At 38.4% G+C, this 24,380-nt stretch overlaps 2 protein-coding genes across 2 annotated transcripts in view; one reads left to right on the top strand and one right to left on the bottom strand.

Moving 5' to 3' along the window:
* Positions 1 to 24,380, top strand: part of LOC121420060 — a 42,551-nt gene that overhangs the window by 2,532 nt on the left and 15,639 nt on the right. Inside the window, exon 2 of the mRNA XM_041614585.1 lies at positions 16,654 to 16,718. Coding sequence (XP_041470519.1) covers positions 16,658 to 16,718 — 61 coding nt within the window. The 5' untranslated portion in view covers positions 16,654 to 16,657. The remainder of the gene's footprint in view (positions 1 to 16,653; positions 16,719 to 24,380) is intronic.
* Positions 10,503 to 14,180, bottom strand: LOC121420059. Its single transcript, XM_041614584.1, has 2 exons — positions 12,530 to 14,180; positions 10,503 to 10,609 (listed from the first exon to the last, which is right to left on the bottom strand). Exon 1 carries the CDS (start codon positions 13,936 to 13,938, stop codon positions 12,547 to 12,549), a length of 1,392 nt encoding a protein of 463 aa, XP_041470518.1. The 5' UTR covers positions 13,939 to 14,180; the 3' UTR covers positions 10,503 to 10,609; positions 12,530 to 12,546.

Below are 24,380 nucleotides of genomic sequence, written 5' to 3' on the forward strand. Positions count from 1 at the left end.
ATTACCCCCATCCCCTCCCTTGAAATTCACCATTTTGGAGCCCCCATTTAGGCAAAAGGCGTTCCCGATATAAAGTTCTACCACTTTTACTGCCTTGAAACCACTTAGGGAGGAAAGAAGAGGTTTTTGCTTTATCAGCCACATATAAAGAGGTGCAGGCAAATAAAGCCTACTTCCTTCAGGGGAGTGTTGAAATTACCCCACCCCCCCCCCTCTTGAAATTCACCATTTGGAGCCCCCATTTAGGCAAAAAGGCGTTCCCGATATATAGTTCTGCCACTTTTAATGCCTTGAAACCACTTAGGGACGAAATAATAGGTTTTTGCTTTATCAGCCACATATAGAGAAGTGCAGGCAAATAAAAGCCTACCCCCTCCAGGAGGCTGTCGAAATCACCCATCCCTTTTGCATTATTGCCTATTTATTGAAAAATTCACCATTTTGGAGCCCCCATTGAGGCAAAAAGGCGGTTCTGATAAATAGCTCTGCCACTAGTACCGCCTTGAAACTATATGGAGAGGAAAGAGTAGGCTTTCCTCTAACAGCTACATATAAAGAAGTGGCTCTACTATATACTAGAAACATGTTTTTTTCCTTAACGGGGGTTCCAAAATGGCGATTTTTACAATGAATTGGCAAAAATCGTAAAAAAGGTGGGGTAACATAATTATAGTCCCCTGAAGTGAGTCAGGCTTCGATATGGCAGCAATTTGTTATATATAGCTGAAAGAGGGGAACCCATTCTTTCCTCTCCAAGTGGTTTCAAGAAAGAGAAATTGTGTGTTTTATACAGCAGAAGTGCATATCGCCTCAATGGGGCTCAAAAATTTTGAATTTTCAAATAATTAGGCAATAATGCAAGAGAGGTTGGGTGATTTGACAGCCGCCCAGATGGGTAAGCTTGGATGTGCCAGCATTTCTTTATGGAGCAAAGCATGTTCTTCGTTCCTTAATTGGTTTCAAGGCAATAAAAGTGGCAGTACTATTTATCAGAGATGCCTTTTTACCTCAATGGGGGCTCAAAAATGGTGAATTTCCAATAAACAGGCAATGACGCAAAGGCGTGAGGGGGCTGATTTCGACAGCCCCCAGAAGGGTCCGGCTTTTATTTGCCAGCACAAAATTATGTAGCTGATAGAGCAAAGCCTATTCTTTTCTCTCTAAGTGGTTTCAAGGCAATAAAAGTGGCAGAACTATATATCAAAGACACCTTTTTGCTTCAATGGGGGCTTTAAATGGTGACTTTTCAACAAATAGTCAAATAGTGAAAATTAGTGGGGTAACTTCAAAAGCCACCTGAAGGAGATAGGCTTCGATTTGCCAACACTTCTTTATATGGAGCTAATAGAGCAAAGCCTACTCTTTCTTCTCCAAGTCATTGCAAGAATATAAAATTGGCTGTACTATATAGTAGGAATGCGCTTTTGCCTCAATGAGTGATCCAAAATGGTGAAATATCCAATAAATCAGCAATATACATGATATAGAGGGAGAGGGGTTACTTAGACAGCCCCTGAGAGGGCTAGGGTTCGATGTGCCAGTGCTTATTTATATGAAGCTGGAAGAACAAAGTCTACTCTATCCTATGTTACATATATGAATAATTGTAAAAGAATTTTAAAAGGCAATTACATTTATCTATTAGTTATTTCCCTTTAAGGATAGCCAAGAATTGTAAAGAACATTCCAGGATGTCTTTTTATTATGCAGGCCTTGCCTATTTAAAGGCCAAGGAGTTTTATTGTTGAATAAGGAAAAGCCAAACAATAGAATTGTATTGGTAGTGGAAATGAATAGGCTTAGGTATTTTGTTTACACTGTTGATTTCAATGAGGTCATTCAAGAGTGTTCTGGATTTTGACTGCTCCTGAAAGGAGAAAGTTCTTTTGGAAGACAATTCTAGAAGCTTGTAGATTAGTCGAAATTTGAGAATGATCTAGAACACTTGTAATTAGTATAAAAGCTGCAGATTTTTCAAGATGATCATCATCATGTCATATTAGATCACTCACACCATCACATCATATGAGAGCAGGAGATCACATCACATCATATGAGATCACTTCACCAGATCAGATCAGAGCAGTTTATGCATCAATGAACTGTTTGCAGTTATTTTGAGAAATTATCAGTTCTCATCGAGATCATCAACATCATCAACCTGTTCAATGAACACGCTTCAACCCATGGATTGCTGAAATTGACTGTTAATCATCATCAACATCGTCTTCACGGACATTTCAACTCGTTGCAGTGACTCTTATTATTCATCGGACTTCAACCTCAGTTTCATCATCGCCATCATTGTGAATTTTCGCCAGTCAACTGGGATTTTTATCATTTGGATTATTACTTGGATATAGCATCATCACTTCGGGATTTTACATCGGACACTTCAAGAGATTTATGTAAGATCATTATTTGTTTTATTTATGTATAATTATTTCCTGTAATAAAAAAAAAAGGAAATTAAACACAAAGAAGAAATTAAACACTTGTTATTTGTTGCAGTATCGTAACAAATAATTTTGGGGGCTTGTCCGGGAAACAAAAACCAAATTTGTACAAGCCAGTTTGAAACTAAAACCAGTTGTCCGGGAAACAAAAACCAAATTTGTACAAGCCAGTTTGAAACTAAAACCAGTTGTCCGGGAAACGAAAACCAAATTTGTACAAGCCAGTTTGAAATTAAAACCAGTTTTTCAGGAAACAAAAGCCAATTTGAATTGGAAACATTTTGGAAAGTTCTAGAATATACTGTACTGTGTTATTACGTGCTTGTATTTGTGTATATTCACTATGGCTACATTTGATGTTGAAGAATTTCTTGCAATGACAGAATTGTCATATGATCATTTGAAGTCACTGAAGAAAGATGATTTGATAACAGTTTGTGATCATTTGGGTGTATCTCTAGCCCCAGGTTTAAAGAAGGCAGAGATAATTGACTTGTTAGCTAGTCACATGAAGCTTACAGAGGAGCCTGAAACTTCTATCAATATGTCAGAGGATGCTCAGATCCAAATGGCAAACATTGAATTGGAAAAGGAAAGAATCAAAGAAAACCTTGAAATGGAGAAAATAAACATTGAAAAGGAGAGAATGAGATTGGAGTACCAGTTAAAGTTGAAAGAAATGGAGTTAGCTCATGCAAATACTAACTCTGCGAAAGATAAATCTCCCCAAGTCTTTGATGTGGCGAAAAACATTCGCCTTGTGCCAAAATTTGATGAAGAGGGAGTTGATACATATTTTGTGTCATTTGAAAAAGTGGCCAAGAGACTGAATTGGCCCGAGGAATACTGGACTCTTCTCCTCCAAAGTGTTTTCGTTGGAAAGGCTGCAAAAGTCTATTCTTCACTCTCTGAAACGCAATCATATGACTATGCTACAGTAAAAGAAACAATTCTCAATGCATATGAGTTGGTACCAGAAGCGTACAGACATAAATTTAGGAACATGCAAAGACAATCAGGCCAGACTTATGTTGAATTTGCTAGGGAACAAGAGATGATGTTCGATAAGTGGTACAGATCACTGAAAGTTGACAAAGATTTTGTTCACCTTAGGGAAGTTGTCCTCCTAGAAGAATTCAAAAAGAGTCTTCCTTTTGGCATTAAATCTCACTTAGGTGACCACAGAGTTACTGAAGTCAGTAAAGCAGCCATAGTAGCTGATGAATTTGAGGTCACACATAAGGGTAGTGGAGATAGGCCTCCTTTCAAGAATTATTGGAAAAAGAAAGGTAAAGGGTCATTTGAATCCCACAATAAACCTAGTGAGGGAAAATATGCAAGCAAGGACAAAGACGCTAATAAGAATCAGGCTAGTGGGGGCACAGAATCAACCAAACGGTCTGAGAGTCGTAGTTCCAAAATTTGTACTCATTGTCATAAATCGGGACATTTGAAAGAATCATGTTGGAAATTGGTTGGAATGCCAACCAAAACTAAGAAAGACATGGGTTTTGTCAAGCAAACAAGTGTTCCCTCGATGGAGTTTGTTCCATCAGAGCCCAATCAAGATGTTGAGAGTGTTTCTCTGGTATTTGCTGATAAAGTCAAGCAGGTTGATGAAACTTTTAGAAGTTTTTTGCATGATGGTGAAGTATCCCCTTGTTCGACTGGTGCTGCTGGTAGGTCAGTGGTGATCCTTAGGGATACAGGGGCTGCACAGTCCCTGATGGTGCCAGGGGATTCGGCTCTTCCTCCGGAGAGTTCAGAGAATGCCAACGTCTTAGTTCAAGGTATTGGCCCAAATTTCATGTCGGTCCCTTTGCATAAGGTCGACTTAAAGTGTGACCTAGTTAGTGGTCCTGTGACTGTTGGTGTCGTTCCAGAATTACCCATGAAAGGTGTTGATTTCTTGTTAGGTAACGACTTGGCTGGAGATAAAGTTGTTGCATCTCCAGTGGTTTCGGAAAAGCCCGTTGAGGTAGCTGAAACTGAATTGTTGCAGGAAGATTTTCCAGGGATTTTCCCGGATTGTGTTGTTACTAGGTCTCAGACTCGTAGAGCTGAAAAGGATGATGCGGAATCTGCTGATGTAGAGGAGAGTACTGATGTCTGGTTAGCTGAAACCTTTTTCAAGGATTTGAATGGGGATAGTGTTGAAGGCTCTGTTGCTAACAATGATAGTTTGTTTAGTAAATCCTCCCTTGTACAGGCACAACAGGCAGACCCAGAATTAAAAAGCTTGTCACAAAAAGCATGTTCTGAGGCTGAGGCTGATAAGGTTCCTGAGTGTTTTTATGTCAAAGATGACATTTTGATGAGGAAATGGAGACCTCCCCGGAGACCAGCTGATGAAGATTGGTGTATAATTCACCAGGTTGTAGTTCCTCCTTGTTACCGCACAGATATTCTGAAAATGGCTCATGAGTTACCTATGGCAGGTCATGTCGGTATTCAGAAGACAGAAGATAGAATTGAGGCATTTCTATTGGCCTAAGATGCACAAAGATGTTGTGCATTTCTGTAAGACATGTCACACATGTCAGATTATTGGTAAGGCACAGCCTTCTATCAAGCCTGCTCCATTGATACCCATTCCTGCATTTGATGAACCTTTTACTAGGGTTCTTGTTGATTGTGTCGGACCCTTACCCAGAACGAGGTCGGGTCACAGATTTCTCCTGACGATTATGGACTTGTCTACACGGTTTCCAGAGGCGATACCTTTGAGGAGTATCACTGCGAAGACAGTGGTGCAGGCGTTAGTGCAGTTTTTCACTAGGTACGGTCTGCCGAAGGAAATTCAATCTGATCAAGGGTCAAATTTCATGTCAGGAATATTTCAGCAAGTTATGAAGGAGTTGGGAATAAAGCAGATTAAGTCTTCTGCTTATCACCCACAGTCCCAAGGAGCGTTAGAACGCTATCATCAGACTTTGAAGACCATGATTAGGGCTTATTGTGAAGACTATCCCGATGACTGGGATAAAGGGATCTCATTCCTACTGTTTGCAACCAGGGATTCCCCGAATGAGTCCACAGGTTTCAGTCCATTTGAATTGGTCTATGGTCATGAGGTTAGGGGTCCTCTAAAGCTTATCAAAGAGAGGTTTATGGTTCAGGATGATGATGTAAACCTTCTAGACTATGTGTCAAAGTTTAGAGAAAGGCTCTCAAAAGCTTGTGATGTGGCTAAGGAACACTTGAAAGAGTCGCAGGGAAAAATGAAAGCTCAAGCTGACAAAAATGCAAAAGAGCGAAGTTTCAAGCCTGGAGACAAAGTGTTAGTGTTGTTGCCTTTGCAAGGTGAGCCCTTGAAAGCTAGGTTTAGTGGTCCCTACATAGTCAAAAAGAAATTGAATGATGTCAACTATGTGATCAGTACCCCTGATCGAAGAAAGTCTCAAAGAGTTTGTCATGTAAACATGTTAAAAGAATACTTTGAGCGAGAGGCTAGTCAGCCAATAGGTACAACACAGGTCAAAGAAGAAGAAAAACATGTAAATGTACATGAAGAAGAATACCATGGAAAGACAGATAATGAATTGTCTTATACAGATGTATCTAAGAACGAACCATGTGGTGTAAAGTTATCTAACTCAGAGATGTTAGGAAACATGGATGAGGCATTAAAACACCTGCCTGAAGATCAAAGAAATGATATATCTGGCCTGTTAAGAGAATATGAGAATGTATGTAAAGACAAACCAGGTCGTACACCTTTAACTGTACATGATGTAGACGTAGGTGATGTAAGACCTATCAAACAGAATCCTTATAGGCTCAATCCAAGCAAGTTGGAAATGGTGAATAAGGAAATACAGTTTATGTTAGATAATGACATAATTGAACCGAGTCAGAGTAGTTGGAGTTCCCCCATTGTAATGGTTCCAAAGCCAGACGGCTCTCAGAGATTTTGCATTGATTACCGAAAGGTAAATGCAGTAACTAAGACTGACTCGTATCCAATTCCTAGGTTAGAAGATTGTATTGATAGGGTTGGAAATTCTGCCTATATCACAAAGATAGACTTGCTTAAAGGATATTGGCAAGTGCCACTGACTGACCGAGCCAAAGAGATATCAGCCTTTGTCACACCTGAAGGCTTATTTCAATGCAAAGTCATGCCTTTTGGAATGAAAAATGCACCAGCAACCTTCCAAAGGTTGACAAATCAAGTGATTGCCGGACTTGACAATTGTGTCGTATACATTGACGACATCCTAGTATACAGTGATACTTGGAATGATCATCTGAATCATTTGCGAGCACTGTTTGACAGGCTGGACAAAGCCAATCTAGTAGTGAATCTGATGAAGAGTGAATTTGCCAAGGCAAAGGTCACATATCTTGGTCATGTGGTTGGTCAAGGGCAAGTGCTACCAAGAGAAGCCAAGATACAAGCTATCTTAGACTTCCCAATTCCCACAACTAAGAAAGAATTGCTCAGATTCTTAGGTATGAGTGGCTTCTACAGGAAATTTGTTCCAAATTTCAGTACAGTGGTTAGTCCTCTGACAAACCTGCTGAAGGCAAAAGTGAAGTATGTTTGGTCTGACGAATGTCAAAGATCGTTTGAGAAATTAAAGGCCATTTTGGTGAATGAGCCTGTTTTGGCAGCTCCAAACTTCACAAAGCCGTTCAAAGTAGCTATTGATGCATGTGATGTTGGAGTAGGAGCAGTATTGCTCCAAGAAGATGAAGAAGGCATCGAAAAACCAGTGTGCTACTTCTCTAAGAAACTCAATCGGTTTCAAAAGAAATACTCAACTATTGAAAAAGAGGCCCTGAGTCTCGTACTAGCCCTTCAGCAGTTTGAGGTGTATCTAACCAATGGAGAGATTACAGTCTATACAGATCACAATCCTCTTGTGTTTTTGGAGAAATTCAAAACAAAGAATCAAAGACTGTACAGATGGAGCCTAATGCTCCAACCATTCCCTTTGAAAATTGTACACATAAAGGGAAAGAATAATGTAATTGCTGATGCTCTATCAAGAGTATAAAAAGTGAAATTATTCATGATTTTGACCAAGTGTGTCATTTGAAGAAAACATCTTTGATGTTCATTTATTTTAACATGTTCGTTAAGTACTATATCTTTGTACACGATAACTGTAAATGATTTATCAAGATGACTTTGAACAGTTAAAAGAAAAAGTAATCATAAAGAAACCTTTACTACGGTAAAGCTTTCTTTTCCCCGGTGGGGGAGGTGTTACATATATGAATAATTGTAAAAGAATTTTAAAAGGCAATTACATTTATCTATTAGTTATTTCCCTTTAAGGATAGCCAAGAATTGTAAAGAACATTCCAGGATGTCTTTTTATTATGCAGGCCTTGCCTATTTAAAGGCCAAGGAGTTTTATTGTTGAATAAGGAAAAGCCAAACAATAGAATTGTATTGGTAGTGGAAATGAATAGGCTTAGGTATTTTGTTTACACTGTTGATTTCAATGAGGTCATTCAAGAGTGTTCTGGATTTTGACTGCTCCTGAAAGGAGAAAGTTCTTTTGGAAGACAATTCTAGAAGCTTGTAGATTAGTCGAAATTTGAGAATGATCTAGAACACTTGTAATTAGTATAAAAGCTGCAGATTTTTCAAGATGATCATCATCATGTCATATTAGATCACTCACACCATCACATCATATGAGAGCAGGAGATCACATCACATCATATGAGATCACTTCACCAGATCAGATCAGAGCAGTTTATGCATCAATGAACTGTTTGCAGTTATTTTGAGAAATTATCAGTTCTCATCGAGATCATCAACATCATCAACCTGTTCAATGAACACGCTTCAACCCATGGATTGCTGAAATTGACTGTTAATCATCATCAACATCGTCTTCACGGACATTTCAACTCGTTGCAGTGACTCTTATTATTCATCGGACTTCAACCTCAGTTTCATCATCGCCATCATTGTGAATTTTCGCCAGTCAACTGGGATTTTTATCATTTGGATTATTACTTGGATATAGCATCATCACTTCGGGATTTTACATCGGACACTTCAAGAGATTTATGTAAGATCATTATTTGTTTTATTTATGTATAATTATTTCCTGTAATAAAAAACAAAAGGAAATTAAACACAAAGAAGAAATTAAACACTTGTTATTTGTTGCAGTATCGTAACACCTAAGTGATTTCAAATCAATAAAATGGGGTGTGCAACAAAGCACAAACGCTCTTTGGCCTCAATGTTGGGTCCAAAATTATGAATTTTCAAATAAATATGCACTATTAAGCAAAAGCCCCCCCCCCTAAGAGGGGTATGCTTCAGTGTGCCACTTTTTGGATGTAGCTGGTAGAACAATTAAAGCCTACTTTTTCCTCTCAAAGTGGTTTCAAAGCAAACAAAGTGGCTGTACTGTAGTAGAAATGCCTGTTTTTGCCTCAATGGGTGCTTCAAAAAATGGTGATTTTCCAATAAATAGGCAATATACATGTACAACAACATAATATAGCCAAAGGGGCTTCAACTTCCCCACCCTATGAGAGTGTTAGGCCTTGGTGTGCCAACATTTTGTTTTATGTAGCTGATAGAGAAAAGCCTACTCATAACTATCCAAGTGATTAACGAGCGGAGATAATTTGATTTAATTTTAACTACAGTATACATTATACATATTATACATGTTATACATATTAATCTATGGAAATGCATACAAAAAGTGACATTTCTGAAATTGAAGTATTCAAGTTTGATACCTTATAAATTTGCTATGAAGAATGGTACAGAGTTGAAATTTCATCCACATAATAGAAAGATTAAATGAGAACAAAGTTTGAAATTTAATATTTATTTTATGAGTAATTCGGAGGGAGAGATTACAGGAGATCCCGCCCGCGCATGCGCAGTCATCATTCAAAGCATCAAATATGACTCCTGATAAAACAGCAAGAAAGATTAAACTAAGATGAGAACAAGTTAGAACTAATTTTGCCTTAGAGTAATGGGAGGGAGCGGAGGGCCTGTAATCTCTCCCTCCGAATTACTCATAAAATAAATATTAAATTTCAAACTTTGTTCTCATTTAATCTTTCTATTTTATTTCGTAATTCTCCTGGAGAAATTACAGGAGATTTCAAAGCTCAGGAGGCATATTTGATACCAAAATTACACCAAGTCACAACCCTGGTGTGCACAAAACATAATACCTCTATACAACCGAGGATGAGGCACTGCCTAACAAGGAGGCTGAGAAGTCACTTTTCTGATCCAAAGCCTTATGGTAGAACTGTTGAAAGGTTTTCTCACTAGACCATCCAGCCTGTCTGAGAATAGCAGCGATGGGAACTTCTGACCTCTCAGCTGCTGACACCGACGCAGCCCTCGTTGAGTGCGCCTTGTAGATATCAGTGTCTACCCCAGCTGCAGCTAGAGTTACTCGTATCCATCTGGAGATGGTTTGTTTACTTATCCTCCCATGAGGCTTCTGATAGCTGATAAAAAGGAATTTTTCTGATCCCCTCAAACGTTCTGTTCTTCGAATATAATGTTTTAGATAATGAAGTACACACAGTCGTTTATCTAGAGGGTAAGCTTCCAACGTCATATCTCCGGTGATATGTCCTGGTCTGTCTTGTTTTAGTAGTTGACCAAACCAAAACGTAGCTCCACTATCTTTAAGAGTCATTTGCTCAATGTTTAACTGATGAAGCGACTGCACCCGCTGCGCTGAGGTTAGTGCCAAGAGGGTGACAAGTTTCAGGCTCAAAAGCTTGAGGCTAAGGGTTTTCGCAGGTGCTAGCTTCCTTAAATGGTTCAACACCAATTTAACGTCCCAGATATGAGTGTACCTGGGTTTGGGTGGTCGAAGTTGAAAGGTTCCTTTCATAAAACGGTGCACTAAAGGATGAGTTCCCACCGTAAAAGGACCATCTAAAACTAAAAATGTAGATAAAGCACTTCTTGCAGTGTTCAAGGTACTATAACCAGCTCCATGTTCAAACAAACTTGTAAGGAACTCCAATAAATTTTCTACTGATGATTGAACATAATTCCAACCTTTGTCCAAACAAAATTTTTTCCATTTTCTTATGTAGATACAGTATTGATTTTTAGTAGAGTCTCTCCATGAAGACATTATGATCTCCGTAGTCTTTTTATTCAGTCTCTTGAAAGGTTTCCGGAGATCCTGCAACATAATAGATCAATGCGATCCCAAAAGGGGTGAGTGACATTTGAGAAAGGTAGAGTTAGTAACCCTTTTCTCCTCTTAATTTCTACAGGTTTCCCTACTGTCATAATGTGGAGCAAGGGAAACCAAGACTGTGAGGGCCAATTTGGGACAACTAGTAAGCCCGTAGCTTTGTCATTCAGAATTTTCTGCAAGCAACTTGGTATGAGACAGAATGGTGGGAAGGCATAAAAATTCAACTTGGCCCAGTTTAGGGAGAATGCATCAACCGAGAATGCACTAGGATCAGGTAGCCAAGAGACATACCTTGGCAATTGATTATTCAGTCGAGATGCAAATAAGTCAATATCTGGGGAGCCAAAGTAATGAGTAATTTGGTTAAAAGCTTGCTTATCCAGTGTCCACTCTGTCCTATCATTGAATTTCCGAGACAGCTTGTCAGCTTCTACGTTTAGCTTGCCTGGAATATAGGAAATAGACAGCCAAATATTTCTCTCTAAACACCATTTCCAGATTGTATTTGCAATTTCATTGCAACTGCATGATCTAGTACCCCCCATATGCTGGAGATAGGTAACTGCAGTTACATTATCTATGCGTAGTAGGATATGGACATTTTTCATAGATGTACAAAAGGACTTTAGTCCGAGAAAGGCTGCCAGTAACTCAAGATAATTAATCTCATTATTCTTAGCCTTGACAAGCTCCTCGGCATTCCATCGCCCACCTGTGCTAGAATTTAGCTCCATACACTTAGCTCCCCATCCCGAACCACTTGCATCGGAGTACAACTCCAGGTCCGGTTCTTTTCTCAGAATAGACGAGTATACAATGTGCAGGTTTGCTATCCACCATTCAAGATCGTACCGAGCTGCCTGCGAAAGTTGCATGGGCCTATCAAAATGACCTTTGTTAATTTTCAGTGCTACAATTTTGTCTGATTCTAAAGCCCGATAGAAAAGCGGACCATATTGGACAGCAGGGAATGTTGCTACAATTTTCCCAATTGTTCTGGAGACTGCTCTAATACTAGGCAAGTTAGTTTGGAGGAGGTCTGAGCAACACTTTTTAACTTCATTTACCTTGTCAGAAGGAAGTGTAATGGACATATTCACTGAATTAAGTACAAATCCAAGGAAGGTAAGTTCCTGTAATGGTTTGAGTACCGACTTATCAGGGTGAATAACAAACCCAAGCTGTGATAAAAGGCTAACCGTAGCATCAATTGCCTTGTGTACTTTGGCCTTATTGTTACCAATAATGATGGTGTCATCAAGGTAACCCACTAAGATGTGATTTGCTTGGTGCAGTGTGGCGAACACTGGCGAACACTGGTTTCAAAATTTTGGTAAAGAGCCGTGGTGCAGTACTCAAACCATTTGGTAAACAAGTGAATTGAAAAAGAGTGTCTTGCCAAATAAATCTTAAGTACTTTCTATCTGAAGGGTGAACTGGGACCGAAAAATAAGCATCCCGGAGGTCCACTGAGGCAAGAAAACAATTTTCTGACATTAATTGTGTTGCTGTATGTATGCTATCCATCTTAAAATGCTGATAGCTCATATACTTGTTCAGGTCAGAAAGATCCAGAATAACTCTTAGCCCACCATTTTTCTTGGGCCGAGTAAAAATGTTGGACACAAACTCTCCCTTCTCATGGGAGCACTGTTCAATCACCCTTTTCTCAAGTAAATGTATAATTTCTTGATTGATTTTAATTACTTCAGCTGTCCTGATGTGAAAACAGCGTGGGGGTAGTGAACGGTATGGTTTAATAGATACATTTTCAAATTCTAATTTATACCCTTCAACAGCTGATAAGATAACGTGATCAGAAGTAATCTTTCTCCAATTGTTTACAAAATGCCTCAGTCGGCCACCAATAGGAAACTTTGAATAATCATTAAGTAAACTCACCTCTTCAGCAGAAGTAGTTACTTTGTTTTCTTCCAAGGTGCACCCTGCTTTGGGGGAAAGGGGCTGTGGGAAGGCATTCTGCTCTGCGAGCCTGGGTTCTGCCACTGGTCTTGACCCTTGTTCTTGCGTCTTTTCCACTGGGGCTGCCCTAAAAAAGGACCCTCTGGGTTGCCTGACCACAAATCATGTTGGGCTGATTGCGCCCATCCCAATTCACGGGTACTGGTTTTATTCCTGGCATATGGGTGATATGAGTGAGTCTTGAATTGCTTGTCCTTTAATTGACCTCTCATCATCCCTGCAGCTGCCTTTTGTTGCTCACTCAGGTCTTTCACTTGCTTAGCAAGATCATCTCCAAACAAGAACTTGCCCACTTGGGAAGATTTGCACAATGGTGTAAACTTCATATTCATATCAGGTCTGATAAGACGTTTCCTAGTGCAATTTAGCTCAAAATTGGCATTGCTGAGCAAAGCGAGGCAATCTTGTTGAGCTTCAGAAATATTCCCCGGGTCTAAAGATTGCAAAAATGCTGTCAAACCTCTGGTTAGTGAACGTTGAATTTTTTGTAGTTGCAGGTCTCTTTGTCTAGTTACTTGTTTTAGTTTGTCCCAAATGGGACCATTAACTCTTGGCACATCGACCAAGGGGCAATTGGTGGGTGGGGGGTATTTTCCCAAAGACTCCTCAAGAGCCTTTTCACCCAACTTGTTGGAGAGTAAATACGATGCAGACATCGCTAGATTATCATCAATTGCTTGTCCCATCTCTTGGGGCTGGGCAAACTTAGCGGCTAATGCCGGAATGCTTGGGCCTTGGCCCACATCACATTCACCTTCCCCACTCTCGAAATCTGGAGCTTGTGAATAGTCATCACTGACATTGGTCACATGGACCTGACCTGCGTGAAACTGAGAATTCTGATCATCATAGCCATAATTACTATCATCGTAAAAAGACTCGGCCTCAGAAGGGGCACTATCTTGATAACGGGTGGCCTGATTCTCAAGTGCTTTAGTCAAAAGCGATTCCAATTTAGTAAGTCTCTCCTCGAACTCAGAGTTTGAAGTTGAGGGGGATGGTTTATTCTTTTTTGGCTTGGCTTTTGATGATGGTGCCATATCGGTTCCTAAGCCCGAAGAGCCAGGCAGAGATTTAATATCTCCTTTGTCTTTATGTTTCTTGACAATTTTATTGGGCTTGGCTTTCAATAGTGCCATATCGGTACCTATGCCCGAAGAGCCCGACGGAGATTTGATATCTCCTTTATCGTGCGAAGCTGGTTGCTGGCTCGCGGAACGGGTCCCTGCGCCCGGCTTCGCCGGCGTCTGGCCCGGTGGAGAAACCGCACTCCGCTGCGACTGAGTCGCCGGCGGGCTGGTATCCACATTCAAGAGATCACGATTCATGATCTGATTTCCGACAGGAAGTACTCCAACTCGGAACAAAAGTCGATGTTAGAAGGAGGTTGTTAAAGAAAAAAGTTCTAGCACAATAATTCCAGCAACCAACTCGAAGAAGGGTAAGAAAAAACAATTTTTGTCTTACCCAAAATGGCGGAAAATGACTGCCAAAACAATGCTGCGAACGTAATGACTGCGCATGCGCGGGCGGGATCTCCTGTAATTTCTCCAGGAGAATTACGAAATAAAATAATAGTATATCAATAAAGTTTTCTGGAACATTTCAAGGTTCTTGATTCATTTTTCTTAGAATTATGTAAAATTATGTATTTGCAAAATTTTCAATTTTTGGGAAAAAATGACGAAAAATGCACTTTTCTACTTAAAATCTGAGCCATATGACCTACTTATCCCCTATAAATGGTACCAAATTGTAGGAAATTTATTCGTCTTTCATATGACACTAATTTTGTGGCAATTGAATGTTTATGTCAAAATCTATGTACGAAAATTCAAATGTTCTGAAAATTTGGCGGCCATTTTGAAAAAAGCGCCCTCACGGGTTAATTTTCAGGATACAGCCTGGTTACCTCATATATTCATATTCAGCGTAAAAAACTGGTCTAGAAGCACTATATGAAAATTTCTCTTTTTTCGTGTGGCACCTTGCTCAATTATAACCCGGGCTATTTGTTGGAACTTTCCAAGGCATATTAGACATTGCTCAAAACAGCTACCTCAAAATTTACTAAATAGTGAAAAATATAAGGCTTAGGAATACTCCGTATAATGTACTGGAAATGCATATCCGTATACTGTGAGGGCAAGTGGCTAAAACTAGGCGTTTTAAAGTCTTTATGCTGATCTAGGACTATGTTGACTCTGAGGGGTGTCGTGGAAACATTTCATATCAATGGATAATCAACTTGGCTGTCAGAAAATGTGAAGATGTCGCTTCATGTAACGGCATGGTTCACTCAAAACATAAAAGAACAGTTGGGGCCAACTCACCTATTGCATTTTGGGGCACATGTCTACAGCACAAATCTGGTGCCAGTGCGTAGCCTACGTGTGATTTCCCTATTCCATGATGCACCAGTGCAGTGACGAGCTAATTGAATCGAATCAAAGGCACATTATTATGAAGCAAGGAACAATACTAAAGCGGGGGAGGAGTGGGGGGGGGGCGTAAGCGGATGAGGAGTCTCGATCGGAGGATTGATCGACGGGGATCCTCCCTACAACGCACCAATAGACCAGTTTGGAGATACCGCATAGGCAATTTTGGCTGAATGACCTTTAATAATTTCTTTCATTACGATAGGCAGATTTCAAAGAAAGATGTTATGTAAGCATGCCTTACATAGCAGGATGCATGAATTGCATAGACCAGGTGACTAAAATTAGCACACAATGAAACCCGTATGAAGGTATTTGTTGCATTTCTGCTATGAATGCATGCATGTTGTTGTATCAATGTACTAAGCCAACTGTGAAATACCAGTCGCTAATGTACACATTGTTTTTTGTGTGTGGATCTAATGAAAAACCCAATTCAAAAGAATAACGAATAATGACGACATCGAAGTTCATTTGGCGCTTATCTCATTGAATATCAAACCGCCATGTCAATTTGATACAAATGACCTTCTTCTTCTATTCACTTGTTCTTCATCATCATCTTCTTCTTCATGCGCAGAATGGAACTCCGAACTTGCTTCCCGGGGGGGGGCACTTCCATTGACGAGTGGATACCATGAGCGACCATGGGGTCTCGAAAAGCACCCTAAACACGATATTTTCCATATTTTGAAGAAGTACTGCGATGTTTTATTGTTATATCACGGGTCCGGGGGTCGCCGGTTTTACTTTACCATTTGCTTTAGTACGGCCCAACCTTCCACACCTCGCGCAAATCGGACTTTCAACACATAGTGTTGGGGCAAAAGGCATCTTTTATAAAACATTTTAATTTTGTTTTATCATCCCCGCAAATTGACCCTAAACACGTAGCTTTCCTAACGAATTAGATACACTTTTTTTTTCATTTTTTGTGTGTTTTTTACACCCTAGTACGTACGGGGGGGGGGTCGCGAATGGTATCCACTCGTCAATGTAAGTGCCTCACCCCCCCCCCCGGAACTGGCTTATTATTATCGTGTTTCTGTAATGTATAAGACGCCCTGTTAAATATTAATGCATTGTACGAGTCGGTGCCACATGATTCGTACTACAGAGAGCTTTCGCATTTTCGACGGGGACACTCTCTACAACCATTGATTCCTTTGAATATGCAAATTAAAATAATATTGGAGAGGATTTCGTGGAAGTCAGTAGACCAGGACAGCATTGGAATCTCTTGACTCTGGACAACGACATAATTTGTAATTGTTCGTCCGGTGCACTAAATCTGGGAAGATCTGGTGTCGGCCCAGTCCACAGCCTCTCAGCTTTCCACTGTGATTTAGTTACATTTTCAAAGGAATCAATGCGTTGTAGAGAGTTTCCCCGTAGTAAATGCGAAAGCTGTCTTTGTACGAATAATGTGGCACCTACTCGTTAACGCATTATGCATAAATACTTAACAGGGCGTCCTATACATTCCAGAAACACGATATGATCACTCAAAATATTCTGTTATTCTTACAACCAAAATATTACAGTTGTGTCAAATAGAGACATAATCCCTCATATTTGATCTTTCTCATATGATTTTCTTAGAAGCATGAAGTGCATCATCGTCACAGTCCTTATTCTGGCAGTTGCAGGCCTGTCTTATGGAACTGGTAAGAATCTTTGATTTAACAAATCCTAAGTCTGTTGCAAGACGGTTTATTAAAACCGTTTGGAGTATCCCGCAATTAGTAACCATCTCGAATGAAGTTATTGGAAATGGTTTTTCAATTGATTTGAGTAGGTATGGGTATCGATATTTACCCCCCCCCCCCCCCCCCCCAAAAAAAAAGTTAGGAAGAATACGGGGTGCATGGGAAAAATGGTTTTTCAAGGTCAATGACCTTTTTAAATATACTGTATAATGTTATCTCCCAAATAAAATATTACTTGTTGGTGATCGTGGTGTCAAAATGCAGAGGTTCTTACAGGAAGATCAAATAAAATGAAATTAAGCACCACATGTTTTACCATTTACCCGCGATGATTCATGCAAAGATTTTGTGGATCGGAATCCAAAACAAGGAAATGATATGTTTTTTCAGTGTCCAAGTATATATATCAAACCGGATGACAGGAAATGTTTTTAAGTTATGTCGGATAATGATATCGCAAGGTATATTTTTCACAAAATGTTAACATATTTTATGATTCAACTCGAAACGAGGAAGTTTAATTTTCTTCAAATCTCCAGACATCCGACCCACATCCTACATGAACATAATCCTAATACAAACAGTGAAAGGGGAATCTAACCAAAATTAAACGTTATTTTTTAGAGAGAAAAGAAAAATCAGACAAGTTGATAGGTTAAAGTTTGAATAATATTTGACAAAACTCAAGAAAGTCATGAATATTAAAAGGTGTAAAAATTGATAATGGAGACGTCAAATTGTCCGCATTGGTGATGGTGATGTCATAGTGATGTAAGGAGGGAAATGAAATAAAATTTTCATTTTCTTTTTCAAACGTTTTACTTCAAGTTATATTTTTCTTTCATTGTATAGTAAAACAACATTCTACCTCAGTGTATTATATTTTGATTACTTCCCCATGGGAGTAGGTACTTGTTTGGAAAAAGCACAAATCCCCATGATAAAGTGCATGGTCTACAAAGGAAAGTTCTTCCTACCATTTGCCAATTTGAAATTTACATATTCTTAGGGAAGTCAATGTTAAAACAGCCATGACTTTTGTTATTGCCTGTCCGATTTCTTTCAAACGTTCACCATTCTGTCTTACTCGTATCCCACCCCCCTCGCAAATAATATTCTATGACCAAGGTTGAGTTCCCATTTGAAGCAGATACAAACCAATAGCGCCATCTCGAGTCTTCAACTACTCATACCTGGCCAGTTTCCTGACCCATAATGCAAGTGTAGTCTAGTAATATAGACCCACTTGAATGATAACTTTTGTAACTGCAACAATTATGTTACCAAGTAGTAAAACAATTACTTTTCCTCTCAAAACATTTTAGTTTCTCTATACAAATACAATGATAGGTCAATTTATTCTCTGTAGTATTAGCAAATATCTGAAAACGTATATTTTAAGACTATTTTTTATAACACACATTCAATGAGAGACCACTCGCAGTTCACATCCCCTTTAAAACGTAATTGTGTCTGTTATAAAACCTCTGAATCCTTTACTATATTTCGTACTGGTTTTATAACTCCCTGGGACGACAGCCCACAAGTCGCTTGGCAAGTTCCTTCCTTCTGACTCACTTTATTTTGCGTATGTTCGCTTAACATAGCCATCTTTTTTTATCCTCTTTTTCTTTTATCTTTTTAATGCACCATACCCCCATAAATCCGGGTTACAAGGGCTGCTATCTTTAAGCCCGGCTTGGAAAAAACGTACCCTCCATGCCGAACCAAATAGCCGGCTATACATTATGAATTAATGTGCACCACTTGCCGTTCACGTATCTGAACAAAATTGATTGTGAAATAGAAAATTATGCAAATAGAACAATATGGAATAATAATATGAGCATGTAATATACTTAATTTTTGTGGTTTGAAGCCTAACAACGCAAATCTATATGCCTTTTTTTAATTATATGAGACTATTAAGAAACTATAGCTCTCAAATAAAAAAAATTATCATATTTTGTGAAAAGATGACAGTTTGTTTCACTTGTGTTTTACAAATAATATGAATCTCTTTACGGAAATTATAGCGCCCGTCTTTGCGTTCTTATCCCAGGTATAGATTTAAGACTGTACATGAAGTATATTTATGACCCGATCTTTCGAAAAAGAAGTACAACTGTCAGTCAATTTCACATGCTTTAAACATGAGGGTATATCTTACTCCATCACAAGGGAGACGCGGGCATATTCTGATATGGGAAGAGGGGGGGGGGGGGGGGTAACGCGACCCCTCCACCAGATCATTTCGAAATCTAAGTAATAAAAGTAAGGGTATAACACCCAGTCACCTTTCGCCCCTTTCATAATTATTCTACTATATTTTCATTACAATAACTTGAAATAGTCGTATAGAGTCACATTTTGTTTTTTACACGCGAGCACCGCCAATGGAATTGTCCGTGGTGGTACGAGGAAGATTAATTAGGGCCAGGGGGCGGCGAGGGGCACGAAGACCTAAGATATTTCTCACATGAATTATAGGGTCATTGTAGAGTCACACAGTCGGAATATTCAAAATATATTCTTTCACTAATTCTTGCATCTTTTTCATCCTTTTCTTTCCGCGTCTCTATTTTTTCTACTTGAAAAAAATAGGGGTATACGCCCCTGAGAAGTCGCCATGGTAACTTTATAGCATACCAGCAGAATGTTTCCCGTAATATTACCTTTTAAAAATATCCTGAGAGGTAACGAACAATGATCGGATAAATATCCTCAAGTTTTTGATATTTTCAAGGGTTAGATTACGATGGGAGAAAGGACCAACGGCCCCCTATCACACGATTGATCATACCATGTGTTAACAATCGATAGCACGTAATTATTAATGATACCAAGCCTAGATTTTTTTACCCGCCGACCACTGAATCGCAACGCTTTGTGAGCCCTGTCCTCGTTCCACAAGAAGGTAGATCCGGTTTAAGGTCGTCTTTATATTTTTTATCTGGACATCAAGGCTTATAGACCAGTACTGTTATTTTATGAGATATTCAATAGGCTTATTTACTAATATCTTTCCTATTTATGTATGTTTTTCTTCCGGGTATCAATATTAAATGGATATTCCTGTAAGAAGTTAAGAAATACTCAAGTATGTTGAAACCCAGTTTACATTACTTGTTGCTAAGTATGGCAAGGGAATACATATCTTTTCTAAATATATTTGGCATTTGATAATTATTCTTTTCATTATTTAGAAAAGCTTTCTGGTAAAATATTTTTGTGGATGTTTTATTTCAGTCCCCCATTTTTTCTATAATCCCTTAAAGTAAAGTGAAAGGCTAAAAGAACATAAGATGCAAGCGACCAGCATCATTAGCCCTACTACCAGGGTGGGGTGGATGGCAGACTATTTTGATGGAGGGTGGACTATATGAAAATAGTGTAGCTGTTCAAAGCGTGTTCACATGGTCGGCTACGTGCAATATGTGATTCACACTGTTGAAATACCCAAATTTAACAGTGTGAAAGTGATTTCACATTGTGTTCCACACTGTGAACACAATGTGGCACACACCATGCACACACTGTGGGACCCTGTGTTCTTTCCATTAAGGGTTGGGGGGGGGGGCTATTTTTGATTTGGATTACAGTGGTAGGCTTTGTGCCCCCGTCTCTCTCTCTCTCATAACAAAAAAATATTTTTTTTAAATAAATGTTTGGTATGGAGGAATTGGTAAATTTAACCAAACATTAAATATCCAGGTATACAGTAAAATTAGCTAATTTCATTAGTCGGTTTTTTTTTTACTCTTTTATCCTATACAACCATGAACAATTAAAAGGATATGCATTCCAAAACACTCTGCGTTTACCTTGATTTATTTCAAGAGCTTCCCCTTTAACACCTTCAATGTTTTTTTTTCCTTCACTTCTTTTTTTTTTTTTACTTCGTTTTGTTTTTGCATTAGGCATACTTCCAAAAACATAGCGCACGCTATTTTCTATTTTTTGTTTTCTTATACCATACAACCATGAATAATTAAAAGGACATGTAGTCCAAAAACATTAATTTTACCTTGATTTAATTCAAGAGCTTCCCCTTTTACAACTCCATTTTTTTTCTTTCTTCACTTCTTCACTTCTTTATACTTCTTTTTGTTTTTTCATAAAGGCATACTTCCAACAAAAAAAAATAAAGACGTATGTACAAGTACATATATACACACACGCGCGCACACATAAAATAAAAGTTGAGAAAGGAAATGGCGGGATCCATTTGTGCGTAGGAGTGGCGACACGTAAAAGGGTGCGATATATATATATATATATTTATAGCCTTGCAGATGTTTAATCGATTTAATCGAGATTGTTATTTATTTTTTACCCTATATAAAGTCGCATCGAGATAATAAAAAAAATCGCCAAAAATCCAAAACCCGAGTGATTGCGAACGCGCCCGCGACCAGAGTGATTATAATAAGCCTATTGTATATATCATAGCGGTATGTTGGCTCAATTGGTAGAGCGTCCGTCTCACAACCGGGAGGTCGGGGGCATAGAGTTAAATACGTACTAAACTAGAGCGCGCGCTCCCCATAGTGCGCGTACAAATGAAAGGTCCCTAATTGAAGATGGGCTCGCACGCGCGGATCAGGGCAACTAACCCGGAAGTCGCGTAAGCTACAACGTGTAAAGGCATTGGGACCGTCGAGGGTCTAGAGCAGGCTCTATGACTTAGAAGAGTAAAACTCCAATAAAATATAGTTTGAAATGACAGTAATTGTGGAAAAAACAAAGCAAATAAAAAAGAGCAATATTTACAGTTTATGGATGAAAATAAAAGCAATAATTTCTACTGCGAATAGCTGAAGCACTGAAGTCTCGTACGCTCTAAATATTTTCTCCCATCTCCATCCACTTTTTTTCTCTTGTTCTGTCGTTTTAGTTTATGCTCTCTGACTGTATCTCTCTCTCTCTCTCTCATTCCCCATATCAATACGATTTTTTTAATCAATTATTCTGTCAATGTATAAGCCTAGATTTATATGCATTGTAAAAGATATCTACCCAAAACTTCCAAATCATTCCATGTCAGTACAACATGAATCTTCAAAGTAGCTCTCGAGACCCAGCTCACCAATCAAATGTTCCAGTTGATTTTCAGTAGCATCACAAAGAGGGCATTTCCCCGCGTTTTTTTTTATTGAACAAAAAGTATATAGCAAATGCGCCCACGGCCGTACATGGGGGGATATTCTTATTTTCTTTTAACTAACATTTTGTTTAAATGAAAGTTTTCCCAAAATTCACCAAAAGTGTGCAAGAAGTCCTCCAATTAATTTCACTTCAGAAAATGAGAAAGCACCCTAATGACAAGCTCGTTTGATTTCTTCCGTCTCAAGTTTGTTTGAAAAATGTGTCTTGGCCCCCAGAAAAACTCCGCATACGGCCATGAATGCGCCTCTGCAACCGGCCGCCCCCCCCCCCCATATTGCCAAAATCATGTTGCTGCCACTAATGATATTTTAAACAAAGTCCCCCCCCCCGAAAATGTTCATGAACAATATACCCATAATTATACTGTATTTGTCAAATTTTCAAGTTACAGAATTTGACAAATACAGTTTATTTGTAGAGTACAGGAGAAAAAATAGATAAAAGGAGTAATTTGAGCAAAACCTCATTGTTTCAGTCAAGATCATTTTATTTTATTATCACCTTTTCACTCCTCTTTTCTTCACATAATTAGCTCTCTTAAATTCTCATCTTCCTCCAATCCAATGTCTAATTCCACCACCTCCACCAATAAAAAGAAACCCAAACACACATACAAAATTGTTCACCTCTTTCATTCATTCATCAAAAATAAAAGGGGTATGCATGTCAGTTTCTATTGAACAGAATCGATTATTGTCATTTAATTTCCATTAACACCCTTCTGTTTACTTGAAAAAAGGAAAGAAAATTTGTTGCACAGGAATCAGTAACTGAATTGTGTAATACTACTACAGCATTAGAATACATGGTATTTATCATCAGCATCATCATCAAACTTGATAGGCTGGCGGCGGACGATTCAAATGTAGTTATTTACAGAAAAGTAAAGGAGCAAGAAGACCAAGTACAGAAAAAAAAGAATGAGAGGGAAGAATAATCTGAAAATAAAGAAAGGAAGAGAGATAAATACCCATATTCAGAGCACAAACAATGGAGCCTTCTGAAGGGAGTGGAGGTCTTGTATCATAGCTCCATAACCAGGATATGTTGCTTGTCCTATCTCCTTCCTCCTTTTTATTTATTTATTTTTATTTTATTTTTCTTTTTGGTGGGGCCTTTGTTGTTATATAAAACCTCATAACAATGCATGTATTTCAGTACAAAAATTATTCTGTAATAAAGTTATCTTCTATAAAAAGCAGCAGTATTTTCAATATTCAATTATATATATTATATTTCTATTATATATATTATTACAATATATATTATATTTCTATTATATATATTACTATTATACATATTATATATATATATCATATACAATGTGTATACTCTTATATACACATTATATTTCATTAATATAGAAATGTGCATGCATATCGGAATATGCAAGTAGACCATATCAGAAAGTCCAAGAAGGCATGTCCCTTGGCTTTCGGTGTTGAAAAAAACTTTTCTCCCTTGAGGGATGTGACCTTTCTGACAGAAAGTCTTTATTTACTTTCAAAAAGTTGGCATATTGTTAACATGGGTGAAATCTACACATTTTCAAAATCATTTTTTCAGTTGGTTTATCTGAAAATATTTTTGTATGTTATAAAATGATGCCTCTACTCAACTCCATTCATATCATAAACATGTATTTTCGGAAAAAAACCAATAGCTCAGCAAAAATATGTAAATGTCATTTAAAACTGTTGTAGGTTATGTCTCCTGTCCAATTTGCCCCCAACTTACAGTACATACATATTCAAAGGGCAATCTAACCATTTAGGAAATGCATTGTGTACATCCAAAAGAATATCATACAAGTGATATACACTTTGCTCCCATATTGTCGATGCGAATACTTTTGAATTATAGTCGTTTAATTCATATTTTCAATCATTTATCCATTCATTCATTTAATTCATTATTTTTAGGGGATGCACATACATGTATATCAAAATGGTAGTACATGACTACATGTACAAAACAAGCCCCTATGGCAATTGTTCTGAAGTGTTAACCTTGTAACTGGATTCATGACTCAATCCTGGAATAATAAAGCAAGTACATATATCTAACTCTCGCCCTATGCCTATACAAATCGAACATAAATTGCAAGGTTGGCTTTTACAGTTCAAGTTTGAGTGATATACAAACATGTTTAGAAAAGCTATAATTGTCAGGTTGAATCTTTGACTGCGCAAAGTCGAATGACATGTATGCTTCCGCCACTGCCAGAGCGGAAATGTACTGCCTAGTTTTCTGTTTCCATATACAACATCACATATCTGATTTTGTTTTTGTGACCCCAAAATATAGTTGTGTTTCCCATAAACATACATAAACCAAGTCTGAAGTTAATCCTTTTAACTTTAATCAGATCCTCCTCACTCCTATATGCATACATGATCAAAGTTTAAAACTGATCTGTCAAATAGACAGAAGGATAAATGGAGGACCCCA

The sequence above is a fragment of the Lytechinus variegatus genome, chromosome 8, assembly GCF_018143015.1.
Source record: "Lytechinus variegatus isolate NC3 chromosome 8, Lvar_3.0, whole genome shotgun sequence".
Classification (NCBI taxonomy): Eukaryota; Metazoa; Echinodermata; class Echinoidea; order Temnopleuroida; family Toxopneustidae; genus Lytechinus; species Lytechinus variegatus.

Excerpts from the sequence above, each read along its gene's own strand:
- LOC121420059 (XM_041614584.1), bottom strand. The coding sequence starts at position 13,938 with ATGAATCGTGATCTCTTGAATGTGGATACCAGCCCGCCGGCGACTCAG.